This window comes from Prionailurus viverrinus, chromosome D1 (genome assembly GCF_022837055.1).
Source record: "Prionailurus viverrinus isolate Anna chromosome D1, UM_Priviv_1.0, whole genome shotgun sequence".
Lineage (NCBI taxonomy): Eukaryota > Metazoa > Chordata > Mammalia > Carnivora > Felidae > Prionailurus > Prionailurus viverrinus.
This window is the reverse complement of record NC_062570.1, coordinates 43,795,002-43,813,033: the sequence shown is the minus strand read 5'-3', so window position 1 is coordinate 43,813,033 and position 18,032 is coordinate 43,795,002. Positions and strand designations below refer to the sequence as shown.

The 18,032-nt window shown below is 36.6% G+C and overlaps 1 protein-coding gene across 5 annotated transcripts in view; it reads right to left on the bottom strand.

Moving 5' to 3' along the window:
• NOX4 (NADPH oxidase 4) overlaps positions 1-18,032 on the bottom strand; it is a 168,233-nt gene that overhangs the window by 78,156 nt on the left and 72,045 nt on the right. For all 5 annotated transcript variants that reach the window (XR_007144956.1, XM_047823952.1, XM_047823954.1 and 2 more), the window contains one exon: positions 1,323-1,383. Coding sequence is in view for 4 of the 5 variants with exons in the window: in XM_047823952.1 (XP_047679908.1) it covers positions 1,323-1,383 (61 nt within the window). In the remaining variant the exon portion in view is untranslated. The remainder of the gene's footprint in view (positions 1-1,322; positions 1,384-18,032) is intronic.

Sequence of the window (18,032 nt, the reverse complement as noted above, 5' to 3'; positions counted from 1 at the left end):
AAATACCCCTTTCTTATTACACAATATCTTGTTCTTTACTGATTTTCCAGAAATTAGTCCCCCCTTTCCAATGCTAATTTCCCAAACCTGTGCTTTTAAAACCACTCCTTCGAGTCCTGTACCTATTCCCACCCCTCCCCACTGACTCTTCTCTGTTTTCCAGTCTTAGTCTTTCCTTGATTCTAACCCATTCAACTGGAAAATTATTAAATACTATTTTTTATGATGCTCTAAATCTTTCAAATGTTCTCTAGCACCTCTAAGTTATTTTAATATCTTGTTAAGGCATTCAAAATCTTTACCAAGCTGACTCTAAATGGATATTCCATAGTATTCCCCAGAACAAAATCTTTGCTTCTGCTAAGCTGATTGATACACCTTTCTCAAATATGGTTTACTCATTACCTTCTCTGATTTTTGACAATGCTGTGAATTTTACTTAAATGACCTACTTCACTTGTGTGATTTTCAAGGTTTGGCTCAAATACTATCTTCTCTGTAAAGCTCCTATAACCCTAGACTACACTGAATCTACCGTTTGCTGATTCCCTATAGTTTTCACAAACCAACTCCTAGTTTAGCATTCTATTCGAAAATATTTTTATTTATACTTGCATTCATGTTTATACCTACATCTTTTCCCTTGAGCAACCAAACTAAACAACTAGCCAATAAGCTAATATATACTGAGCACTCACTTGTCAGTTACTCTGTTGAACCAAGGGAATAGACGAATGAATAATGTTTCTTTTTATTTACTCAGAACTCTTAATATAATGCATCTCTCAGATAACACAAAAGTTTTTATTGAATAAATAACATATCATCCATCAATAGACTTGCTATTAAAAATGACCATTATTTCAAAGATGCTGTGGAATTGCTATGTACACATAGGTAATACCACAAAAAGATCATGTAAGAAGTGAAACATAATTTATGTGATCTCAATCGCAGGTGTTGATTATTTTGAGAGTAAAACCAACCATTAATTTTAAAATCATGTTTTCTAAAACATGCATTTCATTGTTCCTTCTATTGCCAGTGCATCTGACAAGTAGGCAGAAACCAATGATTTCCAGAGAAAACAATACATTATTAACAATTATTGATATCTAAGGTATTTGAGTTGCAAAAATTCATCCTACAAAAAGAAAATGTGAATGTCAAAACTTAATAAGCAAATAAAGAAAACAAAACCACAGCCTGAGAACATATACACATCTAAATATGTTGGTAGTTCTATTACTTAAACACATGCAAACTATTATATGACCCATTATTTTCAAAGCATGTATCTTAAAACTCTATATTCTACATACCTGTCCAGTCTCCTACTATTTTGAGGTGGACACCAAATGTTGCTTTGGTTTTAGTAGGACACTAAAAAAAAATAAAATAAAATAGTAGAATCAATTCTGATTAACAGTTATGTATGACCAAACTATGATTTAATTACAACTTTCATTCTCATAGCAAATTCCCCAAGTCAATAGAAAATAGGAAGGAATGAACTGAAAATCCATATAGATCCTCATTAGTGAAAAAAAGAGCAACGTCAACCAGTTAATAAGACAATATATCTTTCTCTAAAAGCTCCTAAGTATTTAGACAAAAAAGGTAAAATATGCATAGTCTAAAACTGTCAGGATATCGCATCTGAAGACAAATATTGCCAAATACTTTTTGAATTAAAATATTTCAGAGGACATGGCTTTTAACCACAAAGGAAGAAATGGAGACTGATTGTAACATCTTTTTCTCCCCAGATATTATTATACACTTTACATCTTAACAAATTTCAGGAATAAAGAAAAGAAATATTTCTCAATGTGACCTAAATTTTCCATGTCCAACAAGGAAACTCCTACTGAGAGAGCTGTATTTCACTCCCTCCCTTAATTCTCAGAAGAAATAAATCTGGAGTGAACTGGCAAGGGTATCTGGGAAGGAGAATGAGCCATGGGTACTGGAAGTAAGAAAAATATCCATGGCCTCATGTTCAGGAAATACAGAAAACACCCACATGGTACTTTTTGGCTCACAATAAGAAAATGCAGAATCTCCTTTTATTTTTCAGAACCCCAAACACTTATCCATAACCCCAAGATTCAAAATTGTAACAGTACGTTTTTTCATAATTCACTGGGTGACACTATCTAACTTGAATTTATGGGAGATAATGATGGGAGGCTAATACTTCTGTATAAAAATTTGTATATAAGTGTTTCCTACATAAATATCCATTTGTTTAAGAATGTTACCCCATATCCTGCTAGAGATCTTATGTAATATATGAAATATACATACCTTTTAAAATCTACAAAATTCTGAATTCTGAAAACACATCTAACCTGAGAGTTATGGATAAGAACTTTATATACATTATTATTTTTAACTGTATGATATATGCTCTTTCAACTGTCCTACCTCCTAAAACATCCCTTTATTACCACACAATACCTGTCCTTTCCTGATTTTTACAGAAATTAGTTCCCCTTTCCAACACTAACTTCTCAAACCTGTGACTACCAAGCTTCCCTTGAATACCACGTACCAAGGGCAGGGCTAAGTGCTTTATTTCCAAAATCTCAGAATAACCCTGGTGAGCTGTCCTTTATATTGAAGGAAACTGAATTAACTGAGACTTAAAAATATTAACTTGCCCAGTCATACAACTAGTAAGAAGACAAGACAGAATTTGGACCCATGTCTGTCTGACTACATAGTTCTTAACTATGGCAAGTCACTCTCTCCACTAAGGTAAGCATGAGAGATCAAATGGAGTAGGAGGGAGAAAAGTATTTGTTGAAGATTACAAGAATCATGTACAACAATAAGAATGAAGTAGAAATATGGGCCAAAATCAAAGCACCAATGTGGTTCGGTGGGCCCTGAGATAGACAAGGGGTTGCAATAGAGCAAGTCCAATACCCTCAAATTCACTTTGTCAATCAACTAATGTAGGTCACACTGGGGTGCCAGAAGGACAGGAAATAAGGAAAGATAAACACACCACGGAGATACGTAAAGAACTCACAGTCAAAAAAGGTAGCTTGGAAACCAGTGAAAACACTAAAATAAAAAGGTAGGTATTACTCATTTAGTCATAGCAAATCATAAACTAATAAAAAGTATGTGATCAAGTTCAGGATTGGGAAATAATGTGACATGGAATTTTCAAACTACTGCTCTGCAATCAGTGTTTTTTTTTTAATTTTTCTTAATGTTTTTATTCATTTTCGAGAGACAGAGATACAGAGTGCTAACAGAAGAGGGGCAGAGAGAGAGGGAGACACTGAATCTGCAATCAGTGTTTTTAATGGAATCATTATTGTTAGCACTATAAAAATTAAAAAAAAAACCACTTATAAAATACTTAATTATTTATACTATTAAAATTATAATATTTCATTTATAATTGTGACTTTAATATTTATTTCATTTTTATTCTGATTTTTAATAATTCTGAGATCAGTTTTATAACTAGTAAATCTTAATGATCATACCTTTAGTAAGATGATGTGATCTGTAAAAACCGCCCATAATTTTTGTAATGTTTATTCATTTTTGAGAGAGAGAGAGAGCGCGCGCGCGCGCGCGCATGAGTGGGGGAGGGGCAAAGAGAGCAGAGGACAAAGGATCCAGAGCAGGCTCTGCACTGATAGCAGTGAGCCTGATATGGGACTCAAACTCACAAACCAGGAGATCATGACCTGAGCTGAAGTCAACCAACTGAGCCACCCAGGCACCACCATTGTTTTCACTTCCTGCTACTTAAAGCTGGCCAGAACCTCAATGCAGTAAAAGTTGTAGCTCCCAGAAAGCAAAAACCCAAGCTACCAATCTGTCCACATGTCACTTGATGATTCCCTCATTGTGAACTACATCTTAGGTTAGAAAAAGATCTAAGTCAAGGAGGCATCAGAATAGAGAGCAAAAAAAAGGTTAGTTTTGGTAAGTCTGAGTGTGCATTTGATTTAATCTCATTCTCTAAAGGAAAACATATAACTTGCCAAATATTCATATCTCTATTCCATCTTTCAGTGTAAACATTGCAAAAGATAATTGCATGTGGTGTTTAACACACCCTCAGGTCCTGTAGGAGCCTATAAAACTCCCTCGTGTGATGCCAGCCAAATGCATCAGTATAGTTTTTAAGGTTGATCTGATTTCAAACAGATGAAACATAGTATGGTTTCTTTCAAAGTCTGGGAAAGATGCCTTTATGTTACTGATACTTTCTCAAACTAGCTAGGTATAAGAATACAGGATTTAACATTGTCTTTGTCCAATCATATCGCCTCACATTTGAAGGGGGCCTGCACAGATTAAAACACAGAATGACTTCAGCATGTGTGGTTTGAAACAATGACTGGAGATCTTGGAATCACATTCTAGCAGCTTTGCACAAATAATGTTCAGATTCACTAATGTAGCTAAAAACATAGTATAGTGATTCTTTAATGTCTCCTCACTATCTTTTTTATGTTTTTATTCAAATTCCAGTTAGAATAATATTAGCTTCAGGTGTACGATGCACTGATTGAACACTTCCATACAACACCCAGTGCTCATCACAACAGGTGCACTTCTTAATCCCCATCACCTATTTAACCCATCCCACAATGTTTGTTCTCTATAGTTAAGAGTCTATTTCTTGGTTTGTCTCTCTCTTTTTTTCCCCCTTTGTTTGTTTTGTTTCTTAAATTCCACATATGTGTGAAGTATGTTATTTGTCTTTTTCTGACTCATTTAATTTAGCATTATACTCTTTAGCTCCATCCATGTCATTGCAAATGGCAAGATTTCATTATTTTTTATGGCTGAGTAATATTCCATTGTGCATATATAACAAACTGGAGAGCAACATGCAAAAGAATGAAACTGGACCATGTTCTTACACCTTAAACGAAAATAAATTCAGAATGGATTAAAGATCTGACTGTAAGACCTGAAAGCATAAAAATCCTAGAGGAGAACGCAGAGAGTAACCTCTTTGACAATGGCCATGACAACTTCTTCCTAGATAAGCCTCTTCACTATCTTTCTAATAGCATTTAGAAAACTTCTCAACAGGATGAAATAGTAAAGTACAGATATCCATGGCTCTCTGACTTTCCTAGAAGCCTAATAAGGAAATATACTTATGACAAGTTTTCGGTTTAAAAAGTTACAGGATAATATACATACTTAAGTTCACACTATTAACATAAAAAAGATATGAATTTTTATATATATATAGGAATAAGTTGAAGAGAATACATAACATGGCATTAGGAATATTAACTTCTGGGAAGTAAAACTGAAGACAGAAAAGAGAATTCATTACATACATATCTCCCTTTTAAGATTAGTATTAGCCTTTATAATGTTTATAATTTTAAATATTTTAAAAGTTTAAAATGTAAGCAATAATATATTACTGACTCTCAACTTAGTCTCATTTAATTTTTTTTAATATTTATTTATTTTTTGAGAAAGAGAGAGAGAGTGTGAGCAGGGAGGGGCAGGGAGAGAGGGAGACACAGAATCCGAAGCAGGCCCCAGGCTCTGCGCTGTCAGCATAGAGCCCGATGCAGGGCTCGAACTCATGAACCATGAGATCATGACCTGAGCCAAAGTTGGACGCTCAACTGACTAAGCCACCCAGGCACCCCATCCAGTTATATTAATTCTATATAAGTAATCAAACCTAAGAGGTGTATAGAGTGAATGTGATAAACATCTCCAGGACTATAAATTTCAATAATCTTAAGCCATTTTTTTATATTAAAGCATTTGCTAACCATCAAATATAATGGGATAAAAAGATTTAAACCTAGAAATATTTTGGCAAAATTTCTGAATGTGAAGGAAAATTATGTAAGCTTTCAGAATGGAAAACATAAACAAGTTGCTTCCGAAGAAATAAAAAGAACTCAGATTGGTATCACATTTGGCTACTACCACCCATTCCAAGCTTGATGATAAAAGGGGCATTGTCTTCAAAGTTCAGACTTAAATCATCTTTTTTTTTTTTAAGTTTCCTTATTTTAAGAGAGAGAGCACACATGTAGAAGTGGGGGAGCAGCAGAAAGAGAGGGAGAGAGAGAATCCAAAGCAGGCTCCGTGCTGTCAGTGCAGAGCCTGATGTGGGGCTCAAACCCACAAGCTGTGAGATTATGACCTGAGCTGAAGTCAGACGCTTAACTGACTGAGCCACCCAGGTGCCCCTCAACTTAGCCTCATTTAAGTTTCCTAGATGAAGACAAAGAGTATGGCTTATGTTGACTATAATATATACACCAGAATACACAACACGTACTTTAAGGGTAAGAAAATAAAGTGACAGAATTTGTAAGAACAGATCTGGAGGAGTTTCTATTTTGATATCCTTGAGTAAAAATGTTTTCCTTCAAATTATTTGTACATTATGGCATTGAGTTTTAAAAGTACTCAAATGACTAATAATTTTATAACAGCCCCACAAAAATATAAACAGATATTATGTAATCATCTTACATTTAAGAACTAAATATAAAAATGATGTCACTGCACAATGATTTATTCAACATGGAAAAGAAATTTAAAAGCCACAATATGTTTGTTTTTAAATCAAGAGCCTTGCAATAAAAAATAAAAATGATTCTAAAGTGGATGTTACTATATTAAGAACTAAATTTTCAATGTAACAAATTTGTTAAACCACAGAAAACGATCACAGAACAGAATGTGTCAGATCTTATTTTTAGTCCCTTCTTCCAAAGCTCTAGTTTCTACCCCTGTTAGACATTCCCACCTGAAATTCACTCTAAATGTAATACATGTAAAAACCCCAGTATCTTCCCATATTGCCTTCTTTTCTGATTCCTTTATGTCCAAACATAGAACCCATGCCCTTATCAGAATAGGGGCTCAAATATCAGAGGAATATCATGTGTATCTCTTCCTGCCAACATTCAATCAATTTTTAAGTCCTTTACAATAATCTTACCAAAGAAAATGTATGATTATAGCAATCTCCTATTGATTAACCTTTTGTGTCCTCCTAAGGAAAAACACCCACATTCTTTCTTTCCTAGAGTCTATAGCCAACCACATCTGCTCCAAATTCTTTCCAACTTTATATTTCAAGTTCCTCTGACCACTCTAATCCAGCAAAGACAACATGGATCAGCTAATATATTTCCCTGCCCGTCACTTTCCCACTTACTAGCCTCCATTCCCACTTCTCATATTGAACACTAGCAATTCATTAAGACCCATCTCAAATGTTTTACCACTTTCATGAAGAAATCCTAATTTTCCCTGCCATGAAAATTCCTCACTTCCCTGACCCCCGCTAAATTATTTGACTTCTATGCCCTTTATTATGGTCCATCTCTTTAATTGTATGTGATTTTTTTCTCTGTATGAGTATACATTTGCAATGTCTTGAGATCAAGGCCTATTTCTAAGTCATTACTATATATCCATAGCATATTATCCATAGTGGGTATACATTCAAATATCAATTCAGTGAGGTATTGGAGAATTAACCTGAGAATGAATAAGGACTTCAATAATGGGCAATTCTTCTATAATTTATTCATACATTCAACAAATGAGTCCAAAGTATTCCAGAGACTATACTAGGAGCTCATGCAATTTCACAAATAAGGATTGTCTAAAAGTAAGAGAAGAGATAATGAGCCAGGAGCACAGAACTCATTACAATTAATGCAACATGTGACTCCAAACATTTTGACAAATACAACGTCTTAATGTCTCTTTGTTAACTTGAAGAAAAAAATTAGTGTTTACTTGCATACTTGCATGAAAAAATATACTCAATCTTAAAACATACAGATCCTGGAAAAGTATGTACATGAAATGTTTATGAACTGTGATGGAATGTGTGCATTTATCTCAACTCTTTCATAAAAACAAAACACTAACATGACAGTTGAGGGATATAAAAACACAAACTAAAACAGCAGAGATAAGATGGGGTGTGATAACAACAATGGAGAGGTATCAACAAAATCTGTAATGGAGAAATGTGGATGACATGGTGGCTGGGGAATAGACTGAAAGAAACAGATGAAACTGAAACCCCACTACCTTCATAAGTGGGGTCACCTTGAGAAGTAAGCCCACCTTTCGTTCACAGAAGACCTCAGAGCAATAGACCTCAGAGCAAAAGAAGAAGCCCACTTTTCGCTCACAGAAGACCTCAGCTTATGATTAAAAACAAGAGAAAGAGAAACTGTTCTTATCTGTATGTGAAATAATCTGACCCCTACAATCATCTTACCCCTCCACAAACCCGAAGACAATCGGAGGTGGGACAAAAGGGGCTCTAGATGCAGGAATAACCAACACAGTGGAAAGTAGGGCTGATATTTGCTACTTTTATGATTAGCCCAGCAAATATTTAATGAATGCACACTAAATGCCATCTCAAATTTACATTCCAAAACTAAGCTCCACAAATGCTCATCAGGATTTGCTCTCTCCATGATCTTCCCTATCTCAATGCAGCCCCAGCTGCTCAGACCAAACACTGTGAAGATAACCTTGACTCTTCTATTGCACATTCCATACCCAATCTATCAAGAAATCCTGTTAGATCGGGGTGCCTGGGTGGTTCAGTCAGTTAAGCATCCGACTTCGGCCCAGGTCATGATCTCACAGTTTGTGGGTTCAAGCCCTGAGTTGGGCTCTGTGCTAATAACAGCTCAGAAACTGGAGCCTGCTTCAGATTCTATGTCTCCCTTTCTCTCCCTGTCCCTCCCTGACTCATACTCTGTCTCTGACTCTCAAAACTAAACAAACATAAAAAAAAAAAAGAAATCCAGTTAGCTCTAACTTGAAATATACTCAGAATATGACCACTTCTCACTACTTCCACTGTCACCACCCTCATCCAAACAATCATCATACCTCAACCAGATGTCCACAACAGCCTCTTAACTGGTCTTCCCACTTCTGTTCATTTCCCTTCATCTACTCTTAGCACAGCAGCAAGAGTAATCCTATGAAAAAGTAAGTCTGATCATGCTCTTCCACTACTCAGAAGCCTCCAATGGCCCTTCCTCACTCTAAGTAAAATCCAGAATCTTTACAATGTCCTATAAACCCTACATAAGCTGACTCCTCGTGACTTCTCTGATATTATCTCCTACCATCCTTCCTTTTTCTTAGTGTGTTCTAGCCACACTGACCTCCCCTCTTCCATGCACACACTTGGGCACACACATATATACACTTACAAGTCAACAGGCATTAAGTAGAACTCATGGTGAAAACTGGCTGATTTTGAGCAGAGAAATGACATGATCTGATTTGCATTTTAAAATAATCACTCCGGCTGCTTTAAGATTAAATGGCAGGTGAGCAAGGGCAGGCAGAGGGAGATCAGTTAGCAGGCTATCCAGACGGTAGTAGACTGGACCAGGGGGCCACGGCAGAAATGGCGGACATGTTTTGAAGACAGAACTAAGAACATGAGTGGACAGATTACTGACTATATCAAAAAACAAACAAACAAACAAAACAAAAACAAAAACAAAACAAAAACAAAAACAAAACCAAGAGTAATATCCAGGTTTTCGGCATGGGCAACCTGAACAATGGAGCTGGAATTAACTGAGGTGGGAAAGATTGTGGGTGAAACAGATTTGGGAGGCTGAAGATTAGGAGTTCAGTTTTAGACATGTTAAGATATCCTTTAGACATCCAGATGGAAGTTTCTGGAAAATAGCTGGATACATGAGCTTGAATTTTAGAGTTGGGAGGCGGGGCTGTAAATATACATTTGGGAGATGACAGCACACAGATGCATCAGTAAGACTGCATGAGATCACGAGAGAAATGAGTTTAGCTAGAGAAGACAGGGGGTTCAAGGAATGGGCACTGAACTGTTCTGGTATTTAGAAGTTGTAGGATTGGCAAGAAACAGCAAAAAGACACTGAGTAAAAGTGGCCAGAAAATGAGGAGAAAAACCAGGTGAATTGGATGTCCTGGAAGCAAAATGAAAAAAGTGTTTCATAAAGCAAGTGATCAGCTGTGCTAAATGCTGCTAAAAGGTCAATTCCATCAAGGACTCAGAAATGACCACTGGATGCAGCAGTAACATGGTCATTGCTGACCTTGAAAATGTTTTTGTAGGGTGCTGTGGGCAAAAAGTTGGTGGATTTAAGAGAAAATGAGTGGAAATGTACCTGGAAGGAGATGTGAGTCAAGAAAGGAGCTTTTATTCACAATTTTCTCCTTTGTACCTAGGTAAAAGGAGGCATCTAAAAATACCAATAGGATAAATCAAATTTAATATTAAACAGCTGGTTTTCTCTGAATACATTGACCTATTTAGGTTCACATTTATCATGCAGATTCTCATTAGGCACTGAAGGAATATTTTCTTTACCCCTGGAAAAAAAAAATGAAACTACAGCAGTTAGAAGATGTTTAATTTTCAGGGAATTCAGATGTCCTGTTATGTTTCATGAACATTAGTGACCTTTTGGGGGCAATTTCGACCACTGTATCTGGTCTATGGTTAAGGTACCTTGTTGCTTTGCTAATTTATCATCTATCCCAGCTGAGTTTCTAAGCTGCCCAAGCAAAAGATTTGTGAAACGCTAGAGAAAAACAATTTTTTTTTAAGAATTACACAAATGAAAGCAAGACCCAAGATCAAGGCAGCTGATGCAGACTTCCTGGTTGTATTTAAACCCAAGACATTAAATAAATAATAATAACAAAAAATTTGCTAATCTTTAAGGAATCCATGACCATTCTTGTCTGGTTTTCATTGAAAACTGGAAAGACTATTCCCAAAATGACTGGTTAAGAGATTAAAACTACAAAGCAGAAAAATGATGGCAAGTACAGGCTTGCTATGTAAAAGCACAGACAATAACAAACCAACAGCTAGACTTGCCTCTGACTCATGGAAAAATATGTGAAATCAGGTTATCCCAGCTTAAAAATAATGAATCACACAACTTAGAATACAGATGTCAGGAAAGCACATGTGTACTTCTGATTAAAAATAATAACGGAAGGATATAGAGGTATTCATGCAAACTTCAATTCCATAAAAAAGCAGATTCTGCATTATTTCTTTAGTTGAGAATCCATGAAAAATATTATTGAACATAATTAATGTCTACCTCAGTTAAATATTAAGAGATGCTATATTTCATTGTAAGCAGTAGTTTTCATACTTTAAGTTTTAGTATTCATTCATTCATTCATTTTCTAAGTAGGCTCCATGCCCAACATGGAGCTCAATGCAGGGCTTGAACTCACAACCCTAAGATCAAGACCTGAACTGAGTGCCTTATGCCCAACCAACTGAGCCACCCAAGCACCCCAGCTTGGGCTTCTTAAAATCATCTCTGATTCACATATATAAATTAGGTGAAAGCATACCTTAAAAGAATAGATTAAAGAATAGAATAAAGAAAAAACCAGAATAGAATAGATTCGTTTGGGTAGAAAATCCAAACTTTGGCAATTATAGAGCATGGCAGGAAAACACTGTTAAAGATCCATTACACAGTTGAAGAACAACATGTAAAACTCTACCTGGACTTTAAGCCAATGAAGGCTTTAAGCCAATGAAGCCAATGAGGGAGAAGAACCTGAAAACATGAATTCTGGATCTAAATTTGTCATCAATGGTGTTACTTGCTTTGATCACTTAAAGAATCTATGCTTTAGATATCCCCTCTCCCCAACAATAAGCAAACAAATAAATCTGGTGCTTGGACTACAAACTGTTTTTTAATTGATGTATAGTTGACATATGATATATTAGTTTCAGGTGTACAACACTAATTCAATTATGTACTTTATAAAATGCTCACCACAGCAAGAGTAGCCACCACCCATCACCATACAAAGTTATTACAATCTTATTGACAATACTCCTTATGCTGTTTTTATTCCTGTGACTTTATTTTATTTTAAAGTTTATTTATTTATTTTGAGAAAGGGCACAGAGCAAGCACAAGTGGGGGAAGGGCAGAGAAAGACTCCCAAGCAGGCTCCACGCTGCCAACAGACGGCCTGATGTGGGGCTTGAACCCACGAACCATGAGATCATGACCTGAACCAAAGTCAAGTCAGACGCTTAACCAACTGAACCACACAGGCACCCCTGATTCATTTTATAGTTGGAAGTTTGTACCTCTTAATCCTCCTTGGACTACAATATTTTTAAGTTCAATGAATTTTGAAAAACTAAGATTTTTTTATGTGTCTCATATATTAATTTCAAGTTTTAAAAAAGTAAGATTTTTTCACAAAATATATATTTCATATACTTTTTAATGTATTTATAAATACATAAGTGAATGTAAATATATAATTTAAATACATACATTTAAATGTCATTTGTAGTGGAAATGGTGGTGCACTGCTCACATCTTCTTCCTCTCCCCACTTCCCAATTTTCAGGTTCAAAACACGAATTCCTCAACCTTCCCACTGCTGAAAATGTTTCCTGTAGAGCTCATTCCTGAGGCCCCTCCCCAGGAACTGCTAGCCACAGAAGGAAGCTTGCATGCCCATCTCTAAGTGTCTTTTTCCTGGAGATATCTCACTTCTAGTGACTGGCCAATTACAGAGTACAAAGATGTAGCTTCCTGACCTCAATACAGGACAACCTGAACTACCATTTATGTGTAGTGGCTGTCAGACCTACTGAGGCCTCTGTTGAGCCTTTACCCAGCATTTCAACTTGTCTTGTGTTCTCAGGTGCTGTCCTGAGTGCGCTCTCCACAAACCTCCCTCAGGAAAATCTCTACCTCTCAGTCTGTTTCCCAGGAAACTCAACTTAAAACATTTATCCTACAGGCTAGTAAACCACAGGAGGCAAAATTTCCATTGCTCCAAATGACTGTTTCTAAACCAATCTGGGGCCAGAACTTAGTCACTGCATGCTGCAGAATGAGGCAAACAAAACGAAACAAACAATTCCATTCCATTTAATCGCATCGTGGCTCTCCAGTCATTCTCTGAAATTACAACCATAACAGCTTCTAACTTACTGAGAACTTACTGTATACCAAATACCAGGATTAGCACTTGATGATATCTTTGTAATTAAGATTCAGAGTAACTGCATTAGAGAAGTTACTAGTATTAGCCACATTTATTTTTTTAATATGAAATTTATTGTCAAACTGGCTTCCATACAACACCCAGCGCTTATCCCAACAGGTACCCTACTCAATACCCATCACCCTCCCTCCCACCCCCCATCAACCCTCAGTTTATTCTCAGTTCTTAAGAGTCTCTTATGGTTTGGCTCCCTCCCTCTCTTTTCTTTTTTCCCCCCTTCCCCTCCCCCATGGTCTTCTATTAAGTTTCTCAGGATCCACATAAGAGTGAAAACATATGGTATCTGTCTTTTTCTGTATGGCTTACATCACTTAGCATAACAATCTCCAGTTCCATCCACGTTGCTACGAAAGGCCATATTTCATTCTTTCTCATTGCCACGTAACATTCCATTGTGTCTATAAACCACAATTTCTTTATCCATTCATCAGTTGATGGACATTAAGGCTCTTTCCATAATTTGGGTATTGTTGAACGTGCTGCTATAAACATTGGGGTACAAGTGCCCCTATGCATCAGCACTCCTGTATCCCTTGGATAAATTCCTAGCAGTGCTATTGCTGGGTCATAGGGTAGGTCTATTTTTAATTTTTTGAGGAACCTCCACACTGTTTTCCTGAGCGACTGTACCAGTTTGCATTCCCACCAACAGTGCAAGAGGGTTCCCATTTCTTCACATCCTCGCCAGCATATATAGTCTCCTGATTTGTTCATTTTAGCCACTCTGACTGGCATGAGATGGTATCTGAGTGTGGTTTTGATTTATATTTCCCTGATGAGGAGTGATGTTGAGCATCTTTTCATGTGCCTGTTGGCCATCTGGATGTCTTCCTTAGAGAAGGGTCTATTCATGTTTTCTGCCCATTTCTTCACTGGATTATTTGTTTTTCGGGTGTGGAGTTTGGTGAGTTCTTTATAGATTTTGGATACTAGCCCTTTGTCCTATATGTCATTTGCAAATATCTTTTCCCATTCCGTTGGTTGCCTTTTAGTTTTGTTTGATTGTTTCCTTTGCAGTGCAGAAGCTTTTTATCTTCATGAGGTCCCAATAGTTCATTTGTGCTTTTATTTTTGCATTTTTAGTTCATTTTCCCTTGCCTTTGAAAAGGTGTCAAGTAAGAAATTGCAGCGGCTGAGGTCAGAGAGGTTTTTGCCTGCTTTCTCCTCTAGGGTTTTGATGGTTTCCTGTCTCACATTCAGGTTCTTTATCCATTTTGAGTTTATTTTTGTGAATGGTGTAAGACAGTGGTCTAGTTTCATTCTTCTGCATGTTGCTGTCCAGTTCTTCCAGCACCATCTGCTAAAGAGACTGTCTTTTTTTCCATTGGATATTCTTTCCTGCTTTGTCAAAGATTAGTTGGCCATACTTTTGTGGATCCAATTCTGGAGTCTCTATTCTATTCCATTGGTCTATGTGTCTGTTTTTGTGCCAATACCATGCTGTCTTGATGATTACAGCTTTGTAGTAGAGGCTAAAGTCTGGGATTGTGATGCCTCCCGCTTTGGTCTTCTTCAAAATTACTTTGGCTATTCGGGGTCTTTTGTGGTTCCATACAAATTTTAGGATTGCTTGTTTTCGCTTCGAGAAGAATGCTGGTGCAATTTTGATTGGGATTGCATTGAATGTGTAGATAGCTTTGGGTAGTAGTGACATTTTAACAATATTTATTCTTCCAATCCATGAGCATGGAATGTTTTTCCATTTCTTTATATTCTCTTCAATCTCCTTCATAAGCTTTCTATAGTTTTCAGCACCCAGATCTTTTACATCTTTGGTTAGATTTATTCCTAGGTATTTTATGCTTCTTGGTGCAACTGTGAATGGGATCAGTTTCTTTCTCTTCCTGTTGCTTCATTATTAGTGTATAAGAATGCAACTGATTTCTGTACATTGATTTTGTATTCTGCGACACTGCCGAATTCATGTATCAGTTCTAGCAGACTTCTGGTGGAGTCTATAGGGTTTCCCATGTACAATATCATGTCATCTGCAAAAAGTGAAAGCTTGACTTCATCTTTGCCAGTTTTGATGTCTTTGATTTCCTTTTGTTGTCTGTTTGCCGATGCTAGAACTTCCAACACTATGTTAAACAACAGCGGTGAGAGTGGACATCCCTGTCGTGTTCCTGATCTCAGGGGGAAAGTTCTCAGTTTTTCCCCATTGAGGATGATATTAGCTGTGGGCTTTTCATAAATGGCTTTTATGATGTTTAAGTATGTTCCTTCTATCCCGACTTTCTCAAGGGTTTTTATTAACAAAGGATGCTGAATTTTGTCAAATGCTTTTTCTGCGTCAATTGACAGGCTCATATGGTTCTTTACTTTTGTTTTATTAATGTGATGTATCACACTGATTGATTTGCAAATGTTGAACCAGCCCTGCAGCCCAGGAATGAATCCCACTTGATCATGGTGAATAATTCTTGTTATATGTTGTTGAATTTGACTTGCTAGTATCTTATTGAGAATTTTTGCATCCATATTCATCAGGGATATTGGCCTGTAGTTCTCTTTTTTTGCTGGGTCTCTGTCTGGTTTAGGAATCAAAGTAATACTGGCTTCATAGAGTCTGGAAGGTTTCCTTCCCTTTCAATTTTTTGGAACAGCTTGAGAAGGATAGGTATTATCTCTGCTTTAAATTTCTGGTAGAATTCCCCAGGGAAGCCATCTGGTCCTGGACTCTTATTTGTTGGGAGATTTTTGATAACTGATTCAATTTCTTCACTGGTTATGGGTCTGTTCAAGTTTTCTATTTCTTCCTGTTTGAGTTTTGGAAGTGTGTGAGTACTTAGGAATTTGTCCACTTCTTCCAGGTTGTTCAGTTTGTCGGCATATAATTTTTCATAGTATTCCCTGATAATTGCTTGTATTTCTGAGGGATTGGTGGTAATAATTCTATTTTCATTCATGATTTTATCTATTTGGGTCATCTCCCTTTTCTTTTTGAGAAGCCTGGCTACCGGTTTATCAATTTTGTTTATTTTTTCAAAAAACCAATTCTTGGTTTCATTGATCTGCTCTACAGTTTTTTAGATTCTATATTGTTTATTTCTGCTCTGATCTTTATTATTTCTCTTCTGCTGGGATTGAGGTGTCTTTGCTGTTATGCTTCTAGTTCCTTTAGGTGTGCTGTTAGATTTTTTATTTGGGATTTTTCTTGTTTCTTGAGACAGGCCTGGATTACAATGTATTTTCCTCTCAGGACTACCTTCACTGCATCCCAAAGCATTTGGATTGTTGTGTTTTCATTTTCATTTGTTGCCATATATTGTTTAATTTCTTCTCTAACTGCCTGTTTGACCCATTCATTTTTTAGTAGGGTGTTCTTTAACCTCCATGCTTTTGGAGGTTTTCCAGACTTTTTCCTGTGGTTGATTTCAAGTTTCATAGCATTGTGGTCTGAAAGTGTACATGGTATGATCTCAATTCTTTATACTTATGAAGGGCTGCTTTGTGACCCAGTATGTGATTTATCTTGGAGAATGTTCCATGCGCACTCAAGAAGAAAGTATATTCTGTTGCTTTGGTATGCAGAGTTCTAAATACATCTGTCAAGTCCATCTAATCCAATATATCATTCAGGGCCCTTGTTTCTTTACTGATTCTGTGTCTAGATGATCTATCCATTGTTTTAAGTGGGATATTAAAGTCCCCTGAAATTACCACATTCTTATCAATAAGGTTGCTGATGTTTGTGATTCATTGTTTTATGTATTTCAGGGCTTCTGTATTCAGTGCATAGACATTTATAATTGTTAGCTCTTCCTGATGGATAGACCCTGTAATTATTATATAATGCCTTTCTTCATCTCGTTATAGCCTTTAATTTAAAGTCTAGTTTGTCTGATATAAGTATGGCTACTCCAGCTTTCTTTTGACTTCCAGTAGCATGATAGATAGTTCTCTATCTTCTCACTTTCCAACTGAAGGTGTCCTCAGGTCTAAAATGAGTCTCTTGTAGACAGCAAATAGATGAGTCTTGCTTTTTATCCATTCTGATACCCTATGTCTTTTGGTTGGAACATTTAGTGCATTTACCTTCAGTATTATTATAGAAAGATATGAGTTTAGAGTCATTGTGATGTCTGTAGGTTTCATGCTTGTAGTGATGTCTCTGGTACTTTGTGGTCGTTGCAACATTTCACTCACAGAATCCCCCTTAGGATCTCTTGTAGGGCTGGTTTAGTGGTGATGAATTCCTTCAGTTTTTGTTTTTTTGGGAAGACCTTTATCTCTCCTTCTATTCTGAATGACAGACTTGCTGTATAAAGGATTCTTGGCTGCATACTTTTTTTCTGTTCATCACACTGAAGATTTCCTGCCATTCCTTTCTGGACTGCCAAGTTTCAGTAGATGAATCCATCACTAGTCTTATCGGTCTCCCTTTGTAAGTTAGAGCCTGTTTATCCCCAGATGCTTTCAGAATTTACTCTTTACCGTTGTATTTTGCCAGTTTCACTATGACATGTCGTGCAGAAGATCAATTCAAGTTATGTGTGAAGGAAGTTCTCTATGCCTCTTGGATTTCAATGCCTTTTTCCTTCCCTAGATCAGGGATGTTCTCAGCTATGATTTGTTTAAGTACACCTTCAGCCCCTTTCTCTCTCTCTTCCACTTCTGGAATTCCTATGATATAGATATTGTTCCATTTGATTACATCACTTAGTTCTCTAATTCTCCCTTCATACCCCTGGATTTTTTTAACTCTCTTTTTCTTACCTTCCTCTTTTTCCATAATTTTATCTTCTAATTCACCTATTCTCTCCTCTGCCTCTTCAATCTGAGCTGTGGCCACCTCCATTTTATTTTGCACCTCATTTATAGCATTTTTTAACTCCTCATGACTATTTCTTAGTCCCTTGATCTCTGTAGCAATAGATTCTCTGCTGTCCTCTATGCTTTTTCAAGCCCAGCGATTAATTTTGTGACTATTATT